The 21,066-nt window shown below is 42.2% G+C and overlaps 1 protein-coding gene and 2 long non-coding RNA genes across 3 annotated transcripts in view; 1 reads left to right on the top strand and 2 right to left on the bottom strand.

Annotated features, from left to right (window-relative positions):
• Positions 1-41: 41 nt before the first annotated feature.
• Positions 42-3,589, bottom strand: LOC115258829 (uncharacterized). Its single transcript, XR_003893861.2, has 3 exons — positions 3,152-3,589; positions 3,001-3,092; positions 42-2,927 (listed from the first exon to the last, which is right to left on the bottom strand). It is a non-coding gene; the product is annotated as an uncharacterized LOC115258829 (long non-coding RNA).
• Positions 3,590-8,125: 4,536 nt separating this feature from the next.
• Positions 8,126-21,066, top strand: part of LOC109409296 (inositol-trisphosphate 3-kinase homolog) — a 69,385-nt gene continuing 56,444 nt past the window's right edge. The window contains exon 1 of the mRNA XM_029858713.2: positions 8,126-9,404. Coding sequence (XP_029714573.1) covers positions 9,270-9,404 — 135 coding nt within the window. The 5' untranslated portion in view covers positions 8,126-9,269. The remainder of the gene's footprint in view (positions 9,405-21,066) is intronic.
• On the bottom strand, positions 16,854-17,890 carry LOC134287825 (uncharacterized). The gene is made up of 2 exons (XR_009997566.1): positions 17,340-17,890; positions 16,854-17,283 (listed from the first exon to the last, which is right to left on the bottom strand). It is a non-coding gene; the product is annotated as an uncharacterized LOC134287825 (long non-coding RNA).

Below are 21,066 nucleotides of genomic sequence, written 5' to 3'. Positions count from 1 at the left end.
AAGGAACTTCTGGAAGAATCACAGTTTAAATTCATTGGGAAATCCCTGAAAGAACTCCTGGAATTAACCTTGATGAAACACCTGGAAGGATGCCAGATGGAACTTCATGAGATATTCTTGAATGAAATCATGGATTGAATCATGTATTTCTAAAAACAAGTTCTGAAGGAATTCCTAAATAAACTCCTGGAGAAATCCCTGGAAGAAATACTGAAAGAAGCCATGAAAATATTCCAGGCGGAACTTCTGGAAGGATTCCTAATGGAACTCCTAAAGAAATCCTTGAAAGAACTCTTGAATCAAACCTTGAAAGATCTCCTAAATCAATTCCGTGGAAGAACTGCATGAGGATTCACATAAGGAATTCCCAAAATAAATTCTGCAAAATACTTTAAAAAAACTCCTGGAAGAATAGCTAATGAAGCTCATTTAGAAATCCTTGAAGTAACTCCAAGATTTAACCTTGCAGGAACTCCTGTAGTAAAGAATCTGCAAGGATTCTTTTCGGGAACTCCTGGAAGGATCTCAAATGGAACTCCTTGAGAAATCCCTGAAGTCCCTCCTAATTTAGTTGAACCAGCCCTGGGCTGAAAATCTCGTTAATAAAGATAATGAATAATATCTTAGAAGGAATTCCTGGAAGGATCCCAATAGAACTCCAAGAGAAATCCCCAAAGAAACTCCTGGATTAAACCTTGAATGGACTTCTGCGGGAATTCCTGGAAGGATACCAAATCCATCTCCATGAAAAATCCTTGACGGAACTCCTGGAGGAATCGCCTAAGCACTCTGGGAAGAACTTCTCTAGAAGAAAGGAAAACCAAGAGAGAACTTCAGGAGGACTCCATGAAGGAATTCCTGGAAGGATTCCTAATGAGACTACTTGAGAAATCCCTGAAGGAACTCGTGTATTAAACCTTAAAACTCTAGAAGTAAGGAAACCAAGAGAGAACTTCAGGAGGACTCCATGAAAGAACTCCTGGAAGGATTCCTAATGAGACTACTTGAGAAATCCCTGAAGGAACTCGTGTATTAAACCTTAAAACTTTCGAAGGAATCACTGGAAGAACTCAAAGTGGATTCACTGAAGAAATTCCTTAACGAAAACCTGGAGAATTCTTTGAAATAACTTCTGAAATATATATCTTCTATATATATAAAAATGCAGTGGTATACGTGGGACCGCGCATAACATGAGAACGAATGGTCCGATTTTGGTCGTCTTAGTTTTGTTCTGTTAGTTCTCACCCAAGAAAGGTTTATGAGGCAAAATACATGTACAAGTTTTTGAAAATCGATCATCCATACATTTTGACCGTGGACTTTGTCTTGGCTAGCAACTTGAAACGTCAAAAAACACATATATAGCCCATAAACCTTGAAGGAACTCCTGGAGGAATCCTTGGAAGCAATCCAGCACGATTCATGGAAGGAACTCATCGAGGAATCCCCAAATGAACTTTTGGCAGGATCTCTAATGGGATTCTTTGAAAAATCCTTATTGGAACATCTGGAGAAATTCCCGTAAGACTCGGGAAGGATTTACTGAAGAAACTTTTAGAGGAATGCCTGAAGGGAGTGTTGAAAGAAACCATGAAAGTTTGAATTTCGGCTCTGTAAAGCTGTTATCGACAAATGAGCCTTTAAATGAACGAACTAGATAAAAAAACATGAAAGTACTTCATGAAAGAACTACTGGAAGGATTCCTTATGGAACTCCTGGAGAAATCTCCAAAGGAATTCCTGAAAAAAAAACCCCTGAAGGAATTCCTGGAAGAACTCAAAGAGGATTCACTGATGAAATTCCTGAAGAAACCCCTGAAAGAAAACGTGGGGAATTCTGTGAAATAACTAATGGAGCGCCTTGAGAATTCCCTGAATGAGCTCCTGGATTAATCCTTGAGGAAACTCCTGGAGGAATTCCCAAAAGAACTCCTGGAAGGATCCCTAATGGGACTCTTTGAGAAACTCTTGCAGGAACTCTTAGGTATATCCCTGAAGGAATTCCTGGAAGGATCCCAATTGGGTTTTCAAATGGAACTCTACCAGAAATCCCTAAAGGCATTAAACCTTGAAGGAACTTCTAGAGGATTTCCTGGAAGGATGCCAAATGAAACTCCATGAGACATCCCTGAATGAACTCATGGATTGAACCTTAATGGTGAACCTGGAGGAATCCATGCATGGAAAAACTTCAGCAGAATCCACCGAAAGAACTCTTGGTGGAATCCCCATAGGAACCAGCAATAAACTATTGACTGGCGAAGCCGGGAGACAAACAAATCACTGGTCGGATTCCACCCGCCGAATCCGATAATGGCAGTTATGGGAAACGAAGTTTATCAATCTAAATTGACTTACCTCGACGCGCCTCAAGTCCCCTGGTGAAGAAGCGTTTCAGAAATCCAGTCCCCCCGCCCCGTTTGATCCGGGCGTACGATCGGTCCGATGGCCGGATCCGTGGTAAAGTCGTACTACACCCTGATCCAGCTGGTAAACTGCGCGATGGTATCTTCCGGTGCGATCCTTATAATTCCGGGGAGGTAGCAGCCGAGAACGGCCGGGAAATCGTGATACTCATTGTAGTAATCCAGTTCAAAGGGTCGTAACAAGAGTTTCGAATCCGTAGTAGGAGCATGTTTTTAATCCGGAACATGTAGATAGTGTCCAACGAAGGCCAGATTATGAGTGTTCTCGTGACACACCACCTCCAGCGAGATGAGATCTTGATGACATCGCCAAAAATGTACGTCACTAGGAAAATCACCTTCCACGACTGGTCCTTCAGTCCTCCATCACGAACAGCTTCCCAAACTGCATCAGCACCATGGAACCGGCAATCAACTTGAACAGGCCATGCTCGATCCGTTTCCGATTTGAGAATGATCTTCCGCCGGCTGGCGTGTGGTTCCTCGATGAATGTCCACCTAAATAATAGAGAACCTAATTAAATCGGGATGTCGCTTTTTGGTACGGAAGAACGGGAAAAACAAAACAAACCATCTTGGCTGCCGAGCCACTCGTCGCTGCTATTTTTCACCCGGAGGACGGCTGCTTGCTGACTGCTGCGGTGGTGGGGAAAGCTATTACACCTGAAATGGTCTATATAATGAAATATAATGTTATTTATATAACTAAATTGATTTTTTACCGCAGATTTTTGCTTCCTCTTTGCCGCTTCTAACTCCAAACAGCTTCGAACTTTTTTTTTATTTTTTTGCTTACGAATTGACAGATAGGTAAATAAGGGTAAATACGAATCCATGTATATTCGCTTTGCCATGTATAGGAAAACGAAGATCAACCAATATCGAGGCAGAAGTGTGCAGAAGTTATCGGTGGAAATAATGTATGGAAATTTGAACATTTTTCCAAATATTTTGAATATTTCGAAATTTTGATAAAAAATATTTGGTACAGTAGATTGCTATCATAATGGCCTACAACCTGTACCAAATATTTTTTCTGATAAAATGTTTAATTAGTCAAAAAACGAATTTTTATTATTTTCTCCATACATTTTAAAAGTGAAAAACTCCTGCTCACTAGCGCCATCTGTTGCAATTTTCGCAAAAGCTGGTAATCCATTGATAAAGGAGTATCGAGCAGCTGACCATGAATATACAGGTAAGTGAATGACAATTGCCGCCAGGTGAACTTCTGCGCTCGATAATATTGCGCACTGCCCAGGAAGTCTCAGGGACCATTCATAAACCACGTAGACTTTTTGGGGAGTTGGGGGGGGGGGGAGTTCTGGCCAAAGTCTACGCTCCATACAAAATTCAAAACTCTTGTATGAACGAAAGTCTACGAGGGGGCGGGGGGGTCTGATATGGCCAAAATTTGGTCAACGTGGTTTGGCCAGTCAGGGGCGCTTGAGGTTATCTCAGGGGCGTTTCCCGAGGCTTCAAGGGAGTTTCAGAGGGCTACATGAATCTCTGGGCACGTTTCAGGGGGTCTCAGTGGGATTTCAGGGGGTTTCAAAGAGAGCTGTGGGAGATGTCAGAAGCGTTTCAAAGGGGTCCCAAGGAGTTTTGGGGATTCAAAAGGTCACAGGAGTGCTTCAGGGGTTCTCATTGGCGGTTTATGGGGTATCAAGGGATTCCGGGGGGGGGGGCCTTTAAGATGCTTCAAAGGGTCTCAGGGGGATCCAGGAAAGTTCCAGAGTCCAAGAAGGTCCAGGAGGTTTAAAGATGTACCAGGAAGACCCAAGGTCGCTTAAGGAGATTCCAAGAAGCAGGGGCATAAGTGGCGCTTCAAATGGTCTCAGGGATGTTCCAGAAGTACTTGGGGGCGTTTGAAAGGGTCTCAGGGGCGTGAACAAAAATTTCAACGGTGTGGAGCGGACCTGGTGTGATGGTTAAAGCACGTGACTATCACGCCGAGGACCTGGGATCGAATCCCACTCCCGACAAACTCGCAAAAAATGTGGGTTCTTCCATCGGAAGGGAAGTAAAACGTGGGTCCCGAGATGAACTAGCCTAGGGCTAAAAATCTCGTTAATACAGATAAAAAAAAATTCAACGGCTATTAGGAAATCTCAGGGGCATTTTAAGGAGGTCCTAGGGATTTCAGGAGGCGCAATGAGGTCTCTGGGGCATTTTGTGGGGTCTCAGGCCTTTGGGATCTCATGGATTTCCAGGGGAATTTCAGAGGTTTTCAGGGTTTTTCAGCGGGACCTTCTTAAAACGTCCCTGAGATCTCCTGGTAAACCCCTGAAACCCCTTTGGGTCCCCGTTCATACGCCCTTGAGACCTCTTTGTTCCCCCTGGGAACATGGACATGTGTCCCTTCTTTTATCTCCCTCTTTCTTGTGTTTATCAAGGAGAATGAGCGAGAAAAAGAAAAAGCTGGGCACGCTAGTGCTCTGGATGGTTTTGGAACTCCCTGCAACCCACTGATACGACCCTGGGACCATGAGACCTCATCGTAACCCTGAAGCTCCCCTAGGACCCCTTCAAACACCCCTGGAGATCACCAGGTACCCCGATAAATGCACCTGACCCCTATTGAAGCGCCCCTGAGGACACCTGGAGTTCCCGTGGGACCCTCTAAAACGCCGCTGAAACCCCATCGGACTTCTCTGACACCCCTGAGACCTCCAGGTACCCTTCTGAAATCCGCTAGGACCACCCTAAGACCCTATGGCATGCCCTATGGGTTACTTCTGGATCAACCTGAGTCCCCTTGAAGTGCCCCTGAACCCCCTGGAGCCGCCTGAAATACCTCTGAAATCTCCTGGTACTCCGATGAAACCCATTGGGAATTCCTTGAAACGCTCCTAAGTCTCCTGGTACCCCTCCAACACGCAACGCCCCCAGGCTGCCCGATGCCATAGTTATCATCATTACAATATCTTATACACAGTATTGGTTCTAAATAGCTCTCCCTCTTTTTATGCATGGCATAAACAGGTGCATAAATTTAAAGTGCTCAAAAACAACCAGCATAAAAAGAGGCATAAGTGTTCAAGGTTTTAAGGAATTGTTTAAACAACCTCCTGTAGCGTGGGCTCTTTTTAGGTTCTTTTAGCATTTATCAGTAGGTTTAGTAGAACTGATGTGTAACATTTACTAAGCTTCAAAATAAGTTTTAAAAAATTGATAGCAACAGCTTGTAGGCTATCTATAAGAAAACAGAAAATGTTACTTGGACTGAGATCCGACTGAAACGCACCTGTAATGATCCTCATTAGACTCCTGCACTCCTTGAATCCCCCTGAAACACCCTCCAGTTCCCAGTGACCTGGACGTTTATATAAATACAGTTGAATGTAAAGCATATCCAAATGCAGCATTCATTCAGCTATCATTTTGTTTTAGTTTTTTAACTAATGAATGTTCGGAATGCATTCATTTTTTCACTTATTTAGTTCAACATCAAATTCATGATAACACTGAATCAACAATCTGCTATCGTGCTATCGTGCCCATCGTGCTATGGTTATCAAACGCAAACTTTGCAGGGTTGTATTGCATAACACCTTCCAGGGCGATGTTGAATAGTAGGCAGGAAAGTCTATCACCTTGTTATAGTCCCCGTCGAGATTCGAATGAACTGGACAGTTCACCCGAAATCCTTACGTTGTTCTGCACACCGTCCATCGTTGCTCTCATCAGTCTGGTAAGCTTCCCGGGAAAGCTGTTCTCGTCCATGATTTTCCATTGCTCTGTGCGGTCGTTACTGTCGTATGCCGCCTTGAAGTCGATGAAGCAGGTGGTCCATTGGGACCTGGTATTCACGGCATTTCTGGATGATTTGCCGTACGGTGAAGATCTGGTCCGTTGTCGACCAGCCGTCGATGAAACCGGCTTGGTAACTTCCCACGAACTCATTTACTTTAGGTGAAAGACGACGGAAGATGATATATGATAGCACTTTGTAGGCGGCATTCAAAATGGTGATCGCTCGACAAGTTCTCACACATTAACTTGTCGTCTTTCTTGTGGATGGGACAGATTATCCCTTCCTTCCACTCCTCCGGTAGCTGTTCGGTTTCCCAGATCTTGACTACTAACTGGGGCAGACAGGTGGCCAACTTTTACGGGCCCATCTTGATGAGTTCTGCTGCGATACCGTCCTTACCAGCCGCTTTGTTGTTTTTGAGCTGGTGGATGGCATCCTTAACTTCCCTGTGAGAGTTGGTTCGTTCCCGTCTGCTGCACCAACATAGTCATTTCCCCCGCTGACTTGATCCCCCGTGCCTACATTCTCTTCCCCAATCAGATGCTCGTCGAAGTGCTGCTTCCACCTTTAGATCACCTCACGTTTGTCCGGCAGAAGGCTTCCGTCCTTATCCCTGCAGATTTCGGCTTGCGGCACGTAGGCTTTACGGGATGCGTTGATCTTCTTGTAGAAATTACGTGTTTCTTGTGAACGGCACAGCCGTTCCATTTCCTCGCACTCCACTTCTTCCAGGCGGCGCTTTTTCTCCCGGAAGAGACGGGTCTGCTGCTCCCGCTTCTGTCTGTATCGCTCCACATTCTTCGGGTTCTATGCTGCAGCATTACCGTCCGCGCTGCGTCCTTCTTCTCCAGAACCGCTCTGCACTCCTCCTCTGCACGTTTCGTCGACTCCGTTCCACGTACTCGATGGTGCTCTTGGCTGCGTTGTAGATGGCTGCTTTGACTGTACTCCAGCAGTCCTCTAGAGGGGCCACATCGAGCACACCCTCGTCCAGCAACGCTGCCTCGAGATTCAGCGCGTATGCGGTGCCGACATCCGTTTGCTTCAGTCGCTCTAGGTCGTACCGGGGAAGCCACCGGTACTGTACAGAGTTTTGGGCGCAGTTTAACCATCACCAGGTAGTGATCAGAGTCGATATTAGCGCCACTATAGGTCCTGACATCGATAATGTCGGAGAAGTGCCGTCCATCAATCAGAACATGGTCGATTTGCGATTCCGTTTGTTGTGGTTATCTCCAGGTGTAGCGATACGGGAGGCTGTGCTGGAAGAAGGTGCTACGAAGGGCCATGTTCTTGAACGCGGTGGAACGCACTTGGATGTCAATAATGTCTCAAACACAGTTACTCATATTTTCCTCAAGGAGTAGATTTTTAACAACCTTACTGAAGACACTGTTCACTTTCATCGATACATAAGGTGATACAAACCATTAAAAGAGCTTGGTGTCTTATCAATAAGTTGTAAAGATTGACGCAAAACTAACAAAAATACTTCATCATCAAAATAATGAATCATAGACCCTACTAAAATGCACGTTTGATCGCAATTAGTCATATCTCGTAAGTCACCTCCGAAACCGATGCCTAATTACGAAATGATTCGGTAATTTTCTTTTGACAAAAAAAAAAACACAAACAGTTGGTCTTACACTACCCCATTCATTGCATTGGAAGCTTTCATTGATGCTCCCGATCTCCCGATTCACCAGTAAGTGTACCACACCATCGAGAGACCTGAATGAACCGAGCGAGCTTCCGCGCCTCTCGTTGCATCGACGTCAGCACGCTCGCTCACAATACCTACTCCTAGAAGGTGAAACAGTATTTTCAACGTAGGTAAATCCGAATGGGCAACCAGCCATCCGCGCAACTGCAGAGGCCCAGGCAGCGTGCTCGCTCAACTCCAACCCAAAAGCAAAAGCAACCGCTAATCGTCTCGCGAGCTTTAGTTCACTCGCAGACGTCGAACGCAACGCACGCACGGAGGTAGCGAAACGTTTCGGTGGTCCGTATCGTGTCTACGCCACTCGGTAGTTTGATTATTGAACGATTTTGATTGTGATTTTCGCACCAGGCGACGAGCCTCCTTGTTTTGGGGCAGGATTATAAAGTGCATTAGAAGATTTTTTTTCATTTGGGGAAGAAGTGGAAGAACATTCTGGGTGGTTGTTAGAAGTTACGAGCGTGCAATATCCAGCTGTTGTAGTGTGAAAAGAGATTGCTTATCGGCTCAACTCTAGCGTGAAGTGACTTGTTGAACGTGGAGATTTCTCGGTTCATGGTGTGAGAGTATTGCATGCTGAAATGCATTACTGGTTGTTTGAATTGTGATATCGGAATTGGATTCCAGTGAAAGGATTTCGGAAAACGTTAGTGAAGGTGGTCGTTCGGAGACTGTCAGCTCTGCTAAGGGCACTAGAGGGAATTTAAGTGGATGATTGCACAACCAATATTTGAAGAGCAAATTGTGGCGAAAACAATATTTGCATAATCTCTCTAAAAGGTGAAGAAAACAAAATTATAAATTAATGTCTGGTTAATGGGCGAAGCGTTCAATTGGAAGTGTACGAGCTGCTCGTTGCAACAACGACCAGGAAAGGAAGCTGGTAGCCCGAGCTGTTGTAAATGCTAATTGCAAATATATCTGTGGCCTCTACGACGGCGGTGGTAACTGCGTTGGCCTCTGGCTGTTGAATGTGTTTCTGAGCGCAAATATGTGGTCTCCGGTTCGGTAAATACTGCGTATTGAAACAAAACGGTTGCCCTCGGTTGCAGTTCCGTTTGTTAAGTGGCAGCGAGAGAGATCAATAACAGCTTTGCTGCAACTCCTTAAAAGGGTGGCTTCCCTCTCATCTGCAATCTCTGGACGGATCGGGGGTTGAGGAGAAAACCTTGAAGAAACCGATTATCATATCGGACGGGAGGTGAAAAAATAGCATTCGTCAAACGGGTTGGGTGTGTTCACTGCAGTAGCGGCAATCAATCCCAAGTGGAAACGGGAGAAGAAGACTAGAAAACATAAAGCAAGAAGAAACAGCGGAGAAGGCGAGAAACATTCCATTGTGGTTGGGATTTGGTGAGGTATGACTTCGTCTATCTTCCTCACAATGGCCGGCTGGACTAGTGACAAGTTTCGACTGAGCTGCCTGGAGAATCAGGGCCTGAAGCGGACCTTGCTCAAGATGCTCATACTGGACAATGGAAATAGCAAAAATGGCGTAAGTACTCAAGCATTAGTTAGGTTAGATTTTCATATATTTAGGTATTCGACAAAGGTTTAGCTCTACAACACGTCGCAAGCAAACCATTTTGCTGGATCCTCATACACCTATGACTGTTGCGTCTCCTCATCTCTTCCCTGGGTGCCTCATTCTGCAAATAGTTCTTCCGATAGAGTCAATGCAGCTGAAGCAAACAAATTGCCTGGATTTCATAAAAATCGTTCAACAGTAGGCACTAAAGTACATCTTGTCATTGTTCCCTGTGAGATTATAACAAACAAGACAGTTATTCCTGCAATTATGAACTCCGTTCATCATGGCTTTAAGATGAATAATCAGGGGATCCACTTTTTATTTTGCATGCAAACTTCAGACTCTCAAATCTGATTCAGATTTAGATAAAGTATATCAAGTGCGTTAAACTACAAACTTTATGTTATGACCCAACAAACAGAACTAGCTGAACAACAGTTTCTTAAGCTAAAGTTTGTTTAAGAGTGGTTTGTTCCACTCTTGTACAGCCAAAATGTTTGTTGGGGAGCTCTTGGAAACTTGAATAGAGGTTTTAGTTAGTCAATGAGGTGGTCATGATTGGATTCTCCTGAATTTGCTTTCTGCACTTTCATTCAATGCCTATAAGCATTAGCATCAATCAAGTCGCACAAATTTAAGGGTCAGTCCCAGACACTGTTATGAGAATTACCTCCTTGCTGTTCGTTATCAAAGTACAGATATTTGGGACTAATCACTGATTCTAAGACAAGATTGACGCAATCCTCCAACGGTCGAAAGCTGTCCTGGCCACGTCCTTGTGACAGCTGAGAAACGAAGACTACTTGGACACCTATAAAAGGTATGTAGACAGAGTTGTTAATAGAATGGTTAAGTCTAAAGGATACGTTTGGGCACCAAAACGATATGCAGGAACAAACTCACCAAATTATACGCATTCTAATCATCTCGAGACGAAATTGCTGACTTCCATTGGCGTCTCACGGACATTCAACAGCAATATCTCCAAAAAATTACACGGAAATCACGCAAAAATGAAAACTAGGGTAATTCGCCAATTGTTGAACACTACCCAAATGTTAAACAGTTTTTGAAAATGTTATTATAATTTTAACTTAAGTAGTTTTCCATCAACGTAAACGTTTGATCTAGATGCGTATACATGTGTGTCATGATATTGCTCCAATAAAGTTACAAAATTATACATATTTTACGTCAAAAATATCGATTGAAAATTTTGTACCGCTGATGACACGAAAACTGCACAATTCTTAAGAATAATTTTAAGAAATTGCTGTTACGAAATAAGCTTTGCTGGCAAATCGACCACAAATATCAAAGCCACCCCATAGTTACAATAACTGGAAGGATGTCCTTAACAGTTTAACATTGTTTAAAATCACATTTTCATTGTAATTTCATTTGAAAAAATATTTTTCTTATCACACTATCATTATGCAGCTAAGATCCAATTGTTGAACACTAGCATAACCTACGATGTTAGCATGACTGCCAGATATTTTTTTTTCACTTCACCTTTTTCAGGAGTGTTCCACAGGTTTTCAAAGTATTTCAGGGTCGTTCCAGGGGTATTCTAGGGAGTTGACTGGGTCCCATGGGTTTCCAGGGGTATTTCAGGGGCTTTCAAAGGCGTTCTTTTCTTTTGTCATTTTCGCTTCTAGTCAAATCTTTTCAGCCATTTTTTGCATTCGGTTCTGTTTAAAATGATTTTCAGTCCACTAAAGCTCTCTTCAAATGGGAAGTGATTCCTTGAAAACGTCCATAAATTACGTCACGCTTTGAGAGGGGGGGGGGGGTGAGAGGAGTTCAGCAAAGTATGACGACTCGTACAAAAAATCAGAGGTCCCATACAAAAAGTGTGACATATGAGAAGGGGGGATTAAAATGGACAATTATTGCGTGACGTATTTTATGAACGCTCCCTCATTTGAATGAATTGTCACTCAAATTACTAAATGGGCGCAAAACACGAAAAACCCGGAAAAATTCCGCCAGAGTGAAAAAAATATTGGATGTCGGATCAATGTCGGATCAAATTTTATCAAATGTTGGACCACTGTTGGACCCACATCGGATAACTGTTTAGTCTATGTTGGGTTTGGTGCCCGAAATAAAAACAGGTGAATGATAGGTTTATGTTGGGTTATACGTCATCAATTACTAACAAAGCTTCAACCGTTCAACAATTAGCGAGAACCGTCCAACATTAGGATGAGAAAGCTTAAGGAAGCGTTCAACATTTGGGTTACAGACTTCCCATACAAATGTTCTATTTTCTCTTAGAAAATGGAATTTAAGGTAATACAAAACCAATGGCCAGTATAAAGAATAAGTAGATCTAGACGTTCACTGGATATTTTTCAACTAAAGTGGAATTATGCACGGAAAAACAAACGAAAACAAAAATGCCAGTACTAACCGTTCAACAATTGGCGAATTACCCTAATTCCGGCACCCGGGTGGGAATAAGACAAACTGTCGCAAAAATCGTGATTTATCCGAGTCATTACTTCGAAATCCGCTAAATTGTCAGGTAAGAGAAATATGTTGACCACCGAAGATCAATTCGCAAGCACTTTCGGAAGTAACATATTCGGAAGACATAGCACCACCAGCCGTTTCTCAATTCGTTGCCGTGACAGTTTTGAAAACGCAGCCGCTCGCGCGCACGGCCTGCTACGATTCAGCTTATTATTCATTTACAGTATGCCGTCTTCCGTCCGAAGAAGATACGAAACTCTGTGTTATTTTGACTATCTTCCATCTCTTTGGGCTGATCTAACTAAAAATTTAGTCGATTGCTCATTGCATGTAAGCAAACGAACGATCAGTTTTCCAAAACATTTCAAGCAATAGAACCTAAGATTTGCAAAGTTCAAGGGCAATGATTGATGATTGTGATGACGTCCCGAAAAGCCTTGAAATAGTTGGGCAACTCACGAAAAAAAAATACAGATCTGCTGCCACTAAATTAAGAAGGAATCTGAATAAGGAGGGCTCCCAGATCAAGCAGATTTTCCGACAAGCTGGCGATTCCCATAACACGCTGTATATTCCATGTGAGGGCAGACGAATGTGAAAGTTAAAATCCTTCTGCAAAATTCCTCAATAGCCTGTCAATAAAGTACGACGAATCAAAGATAGGAAAGGAATTTTTCATCTTTCCAAATTCACGATACACACAAATGTTCAAAATTTGGTGTGGCTGACACTTTATACAGGAGAAAGGGGTCTGTGATGGAAAGTACCCTAAAAATTTATTCATTAATTCCGCCAAGATTTCTGTCTGGAACTGTTTTAGAAAAACTTCTTCTTGATCACAAGGTTATGTCCGTATTTCTTCATTGTATAGGCCTAATCAGAAGGCGTTTGAAATCAGCTGATTTTGGGGGCCTTTGACAGTTCTCCTATGAAAATGACAGTTCAGCGTTTGCGCCTTTGTTCGGCAGTTGTAAACAGTGGCATATACGGACCTGTCAACTGAAAAGGCCTATTCCTTCCGGAGATTCTTCACTGTAGTAGGTTAAGTTAGGCAATGGCTGAGGGCAAAGGGCACTGCTTGAAATTATCTCTTTCTCTTTCACTCTTACAGAAATTTTGTAAACAACAAGGCCAAGAAACGTCAAAATCCCATACAAAATCAAAACATTGCAGTGCCCTATAGAAAAAGTTTTACGTTAGACTGGCTCATAATGTGATAAACTCTTGAAGCATAAAGACGTTGTTTGACTACCGCCATATCGAAAGTATCGTACGTGAATCCTCCGGATTCAATGATCGTCAATGGAATTCCGTCACGATTTTCACCTCACATGATCTTATTACCACAGACAAACAGACGTAACACTTCGAACATTTTTCGATTCAAATCATAGTCACGGAAACATATTCGCCCAATGCTAAAATGACTAAGTTTGGCCGACCATCAACTAGGTGGCGGTAGTGAGCAAACGTCAAACTCGAACAAAAACGATGTGAGCGCCACAGGTGGGTAGTTGGCCAACTATCAATTTTTAAAAAAGATCGTCAAATCGAAGTACGATGGGAATTATCAGAGTGTTACGTCTGTTTGTCTGTGTTATTACCTTCGTCTTCCTCCAGGAAGCCAGCTTTGGTCAATTCTTTCGCGTTTCTGGTAGAACGATTCACCTCGTCGCAAATCAATTTCCAAGCTTTCATGGAATCTGCGTCACAACTTTGAAGTTTGACCAAGCCAGCATATGCGCGCTTCTTGAAATCCTCGACGGTATCGAACTTCGTCTTGCTCACCTTGTAGAATGCTTACAGCACAGGTCATGCCCGAGATGTAGTAGGTTTAACCTACTATAGTCACTACCTTAATAAGGTAGGCCATGACTTAGGGCATAGTAAAAGTTTGATGTTAGACTGGCTCATAATGTAATACACTCTTGAAGCAGAAAGACGTTGACTTTATTACTTCTACATTTGGGATTCCTACCGACATGTTTCATAGATTCGGACCGTTCTTTGCGAAAGTCATCCTTGAGAATCTTCCAGGATTGCTGAGTTCCGATCGATTTTGCCTAGTATTTTTCACGGCAATCCTACAGAATTTCTTTCCAGAAGTTCTTGCAGAGGTTTTCCCGGTATTGTTCCCAGAGACTTTTGAGAGATATCTCTCGGATTCGCTCGTGCGTTTTACCCAAGGAAATTTTCCGGGGATGAGCCGGGCTAAACTTTCCCATTATAAAAAGTTAATAATAGAAAAAAATGTTCGTGGTATTTCTTCCAGACTTTATTCCAGGATCTCCACATAAGTTTCTATTGGGATATTACTCTGATGTTGTCGCGAAGTTGCTCCAAGAGTTCATCTTAAGTGATTTTCCGCGATTCATCCAATATCTCTCTTGGGGTTTCCCCGGTAGATCACTTGCGATTTATTCCAGAGTTTCTAAATAAGTTATTGATGGGATATCCCCAGGAGTTTTTCAAGAATTTTCTCCTGTATTTTTTTTCAATACATTTCTATGAGCTTTCCTCTACTCTTTCTTTGGACTTCTCATATAAGATTTCTTTTGATGTTTCTCCTACAATATCTCTCAAATTTTCTGAATTTCTTCGTGGACATTCTCCCAAGAGTTTTTCCAAGTTTTCTTCCGGAATATATTTTGTGATTTCTGGTATTGCTGATATTTCTTATGGAATCAGCCCTGCGATTTATTTCAGAGGTTCGTCCAGGCCCTTCCTCGCAGTTGTTTACAGAACTTCTTGCAAAATTAATTTCATCATATCTTAATTCAATCACATACAGCTCATGTTAGAAGCAAAACCAAACAATATAGGATATGAAAAACTTGTGCGATTAAACCAGCTAAATGAGCTGTAGGTGGTTGAATTCAGATATGACGAAATGAAATTTTCAGCACTGCTCCTGAGATTACTCCCAGAGATCTTTTCGGATTTTTTTTCTGAAATTGTCCCGAGATTCTTAGTGTTCCTTTTGGGATTTATTCAAAAGTTGCTCACAGAGTTCTTGCAGGGATTTTCCAGGAGTTTTTCTCAAAATACTACCTGGTACAACCAGCGATAATCTATAAAATTTATACTAAGAAATTTCCGAAGAAATGTCGAAAGGAATCCATGTAATCTTGGATCTATTGAGGAAATTTCGAAAGACACTTTGAAAGAAATCTTGAAAAAAAAAATTGGGGATTTTGGAAAAAAAATCTAGAAATCATCCCGGGAGCAAACATTGGATAAATTCAAAAAGGAACTCTTTAAAGCTCTGAGAGAAATTCCGGAAGGAGCTACAGTTGAATTCCCGCGAGGAAGAACTTCTGCACAATCTCGCAAAAATCCCAAACTGTTAGAAAGCCACCCCAGTAATACTATTTTATTTTAGCCACCGTTTCGACCACTACTGTTTTGGTATTTTTCAAGGGTCAATCGATATTATCGTTTTTCGTTCTATCAATTTCTGCATGGAACTGTCGGAGTCTGGTTAATTATTGTGTACATCAAGGTGATACAGCGAGAAAATCGGAAGAGTTATACTCACTTGCTAATATCTCGGTTAAGAAGCATGTAGTTTCATCACAGAGAACAGACAAACAGGGGGGGAGGGGGGGTCTGAGAAACCCGAAAAACGATGGACGTAATATTTGAATCTTCCCTAGCGTCATCGACGGTGACTTCTCCACCTAAAAGTCATTTCGACACCATGATTCCGCTTACTTACGAAATATTTCACTATCGCACCTTTGAAATAGCCAACTCAGAGACTTAGCTGTATTTGCTTAAAGACCAATAAGCATATTATTATTACGCTAATTTCACAACAAAATAAAAGCAACCCATGGGTTATAAGTTACATTATTCTCAAAAAGAAATAATGCAAACAAGAATTCAATTATTGTTTTCCAAGTATAACCAACACATTCTCTTGGTGGAACTATACTAGAGTGCACACCTAGTGACACTAGTGCCAAAAGGTAAAACAACGCCGCGTAATGGCCACATCGCCAATTATTTCAGAACAACCATTGAAATGGTTTACAGAAACGCACTTCATTAGCTTGGACGTCTGTTCTCTGTGGTTTCATCTTAAAGTTTGTCAAATAGGTATATCAAAGGTTGCACATGCATACTAAAGTCTGCGTCTACACCCGCATAAACGTGAACTGTATCAGCACTGTTTCCTATACTATCCAAAACCATTTCTAACAATATCTGAATAGTTCGACATAACATCCGAACCGACAATAAGTCTACTCTACCACAAACGGTTTTGACAGTGTGGTAGATGGTTATCGAGCAAATCACAATATGTGGAATAGGCGGTTAAGTTCAGTTACCATAAAAAATCGGCGATTTTCTCGAACAAAATTTTTCGTAAATAGTATGCCAAACGGTCGGTATACTATCCATTTTCTCGCACAATCCACTGTAAGACAAACTGTTAATGAACAGTTTAACCATAATGTTGAAGTAATGATCAATAACGTATGTGTAGCTATTAACGTATGGTTCTTTAGTGTATTTTAACCCTATATGAAACTGTGCTGTTACAGTCCGGATTCGCTGTTTGGGTCACGACTGCGCCCCGATTAGCGAATCGTGTTCGTTCGTTGGGGCAACTGACAACTGATCAAAATGCTCTAGCCACACCCAAGTGACGAGAAATACGTCACCGAACACTCACATACTTGCGCAAACGTTCTGTATACAGGAGCTGTGATGCGACGGCGGTCAGACGTCAAACTCGTTTTGACATCTATTTTGACATTGACAGTGCTTTTTAGTTGGGTTTTGCCCCAACCAGTGAACATTCAACCATCGAGACAGCCCATCTAACGAGCTCTCAACGAACGAATCGTCACTGTATATTGTACCCATATATTTGAAACGAGTTTTCGGATTTTAATTGTTAAAAAATAAACAAAAAACAAAATATTCAAAAATAAAATGTTTATTTATGTTAATGAAAAATTGCTGTAACGATGCTACATATTTCATGATAAATCTTATATACGTATAACAAGTTTTAGGAAAATATATACAATTTTTGCTTTGTCTTAGATCAACCGGTGTTAACAATTCCCTTCGGCGTTTCGATTCGGTATTTTGAGCGAGCACCCGGATCTGTTTACTGGTTCCAATGATGCGTACTACAGCACCCGATCTGTTTTGTTCCGTTCGAAACGTGAACCACAACTCCTCCATAGCGCCAACCACAATCAAATCCCGGATGAAAACTCTCCCGTTGCGTTGTAATACATCGAACGGGGAACAATACCCAACAGCATCCGGGTCTTTGCCGGAAGATCATACTTCTACGGCTCCTGGAAACTCCCGTTGAAATACGCCACTGGGAAAGCTGGAACTGAAAAGAAAAAAAAACAGCCGTAATAACTCAAATAATCGCGGTGTCGGACTTACCTAAGAAACCTTCGTGCAGCAGCCAACTTAGGAGATTCTACGGAGCTTCCACAGATTTGTAGGTAATAACACAATTTTTAGATTCTGAAGTTGGAAAACCAAATTATTCGACGTATTCAAGTCGCGATCACACGAAAGATTTTGTTTTTCTTTTTCTACAAAACTGTCAAACTGCAAATGCAAAGTTGTACCGGTCGGTACAGATACCAATGTACGCAACTGTTTGTCAAACTGTTGAATATAAGTTGCATACAGTATTGTGCACATGTGTAAGTGTTTTATGAAAATATAATCTCAAACCGTTTGAGAAAAGGTCATTCAATATTGCAACCATGACTCATGATTTTCCATCGCTATATTATTTCACAATTTCTGCACAGTATATCATATTGTTACAATTTGGTATGAGTGACTCAGACCGTTCTTTATGATTAAATGCTTCTAGTTTAATATTTTTCAACAGAAAATCGCCTGTTTGTGGTACATTAACAATAACAGATAGAGCAGACATACTGTTTGGAGTTTATTACAAACTGTAATTTTCTATGCGGGCATCTAGATGTTCTTGATAGGATTACTTCCACCCTTCTGCGAAAAAAGTTTCAGATGTTAGTCATCAATTTGCATTTGGCCAGTGGCGAAGCGATGCATGACTGCAGAAGTACTGGTGAGCTTGTTTCATGCTATTATATAATTGTGAATACTATATCTAACTGCAACAATCTTACGGATGTAATGTTTTCGTTTCAAAATTCTAATATAATAAACCCCTTTTTATCACAAAAACCACATTTAAAAATAAAAATAAGATTTCACCCCTTTAGGGGTAGTGCACCGCACAGAGCAGCTCCACCAGTAGAGGAATTCATTGTTCCGACTTTAGATAAGAAACCGCACCTCCCAACCAACCATCATCCATATAAGCGGGACATTTACGACCCGTTGTTCCGCAAACATAAGAAACTGGCACTGGCGGGGCGCGCTCGAGCGAGCGCGTGTCGAAATTTTATTGCACCGCAATTTTGCACATAATTGCGAACGAGAACCACGGCATCGCTATTCCGGAAACAACCCTGATAATGGAATTGTGGCGCGCCATCGCGCCAAATTTTTGTGGCCCAATCGTGGACGGAGTTCTCCAAAAATAAAAAGCTGGGTGCTGCTTAGGGGAGGGCTGGTTAGAGTGCGGCTTCCTCTGATAAACTGACGAAATTGGTGAGTATTACCACAGACAATCAGACGTAACACTTGTAAAATTTCCATCGACCACGCTTTCAACGATAATTTAAATTTTCATAGTTGTGCTTTCACAACCAGAGGCGCGCGGATCATTTTTCTATGCGTTTGACGTTTCACACTAGCGCCTTCTGTTGACGATATTGCACAACACAGTGATTCGCGCAACTTTTCCACCAGGTAATGTAGTGTGAACTGGGCGATGGATTTCCATGAAAATCGTTCAAGGTGTCACTTCTGTTTGTATGTGATATTACTCTGTTTGGGTAATATAGACCACCTCACGGTGAAATTCTATCTCTTTCGCTCTTTCAGAGAGTTTGAAAACAACAGGACCATTACCTGTCAAATTTGACAGGTGTTGGTCCTGTTGTGTTCTAATTTCCCGTAAGAGATAAAGAGAGCGATTTCTTAATGACGTCACCGTGCTCCAATACATTGGAGTATGTTTAACATATATACTCTCTGCATATGCTGGATCGGGTCGAAGATGGTCCAACTAAATTCGGATCATCCGTAGACAGTCGGATTAGATCACAGCCATTAACAGCGCACCGGCGTAGACTGCTGAATGCTGCTAATGCTCCAGTAGCAGAACTGAGAACATTGACATGGTCATGGTTCAAAGCTCGAATCGACCTGACCAAATTTAGAGCCATTTGCGTAGGTTAACGCGCCCGGATTGACGTCGTTCTCAACTCGATCGAGCGTCGTTTTTATGTTCAATCCATGTCCGTCCATCTCCGATATACCTACCTCTTCCGCCACCGATGAATATTAGATGAATTTGCTTTTTTATCTGAATACTGAAATCGGCTTGCTTGGACCAAGTGACGATCGCCTAGAGAAAATGCCTCAGACCTAGGCTCAGACTCATCCATATCGATACGATTTCGAGCGATTCGTTCGCTACTACCAAAGCTAGCCATGAATAAACATGCTGGTTTTCGTTCGTCGCTATGTCGACGATCATCGCACCAACGAAGGGGTTAGCTAGCCGAGCGTAACACGTGATTTGTGCGAAATTGATAACCTTTCAAAGGCAAGTTTTGGAAATGGTCTTTTTTTTGCGCTCAAGTTGGCGAAGCTAGGTAAACAACAAGTTTTTTTTGCTATTCATTAGGCATAGACAGACAGTACTCTGATGTGATGTGGTGAACTGGACAACAAGAACAAAAATGATAAGTGGGCTCGGCAAAACAAACTCGAATTGCGTCAGTGTCAATTGAGAAAAATATTTGGCAACATTCTGCGATTAATCTTGTGTGTCCACTTTATTGGTACAGTTGGATTTCCTAAAACATGGCGGCAGCATCTGGCTCATATTGCAGTATTATCGGTGGCGTCATCTATTTGTCATAGTGTTAATGTTTGTGATTATCCATTGCACGATTGGTCTTAGAACTACCATAGTTGGAAATGGTACTGCACTGCATTAAAAATCATCGTAGTTTTATTTAATTCTGTACAACGATGTGTTGACAAAATAATCATTTCAAAACTGTCATATCACATGACGTCACCTCAATCTTCATCAAATCTGACATGCTTACTTTCCACAATGGAGGCGCCACTGTCTGCGGATTACACCTTACATTCTCCGTAAGAGACCTATAATTTATTGGGACAATAATCACAGTATCGCACTAAACGATCAATTGCGTCCTGTATCTCCGCGCAACTTGGCGCGACTTGACCACTTCCATCCGAACAGATCCCGGATCATCGTGGGCGGTGCGCGTCAATGCACAGTGCAAATATATGCCCACGGAGCAATGAAGTGCGAACGGGATCGAATTAACACTCGCCGTTGTTGTTATTGCGAAACCTTGTAGTCTCTCTTACTCTGCAATTGCGCTGTAATTGAGTCAAGCGTAGCGTACCGCACATTTCTCCACGTACGCGCAGTAATTGATTCGCCGTAGTCTTGATCGTTAGAAGTGGACAATGACGTGCGACATCAATATCGCCGCAACGTTAGAGTGACCGTTTTATTTTTAGCTCGATGGATCGATGACCGTGACGCAGTTCATGTTGACCAGGGGTGCCTTACCTTAGCTGTACGAATTAGTTCGGAATGGTTCACTACAGTAACTAAAACGGCCGCTATGGAATGAACATCTGCAGATAGCGCCACCTTAGCCTTGTGTGTTTGACATAACTCCACTGCTGTCATAATGCTAATGTCCGTATATGGTGGCGCCTTTGTTTACATGCGGTGAATGGTAGAAAAGTTTGCTACTTTGATCCATTACTTAATGCTCCAATTTCTCGATACAGCGACTAGGTTGCAATCTAGTGTCGCTATTATGGTTAAACCAAGCGCCACATAAATACAAAGCACTACAGCCGACTCTCTATGTCTCGATGTTCTACATCTCGATATCTCTCCCTATCTCAATGGTTTGATCGGTCCCTTCAATCTGCATACTTTTTACCTCTCTACATCTCGATATCTCCTTATCTCGATATCTCCCTATCTCGATGCAAT

The sequence above is a fragment of the Aedes albopictus genome, chromosome 2 (genome assembly GCF_035046485.1).
Source record: "Aedes albopictus strain Foshan chromosome 2, AalbF5, whole genome shotgun sequence".
In the NCBI taxonomy this organism is placed as follows: Eukaryota; Metazoa; Arthropoda; class Insecta; order Diptera; family Culicidae; genus Aedes; species Aedes albopictus.
This window is presented reverse-complemented; position numbering and strand designations above follow the sequence as displayed.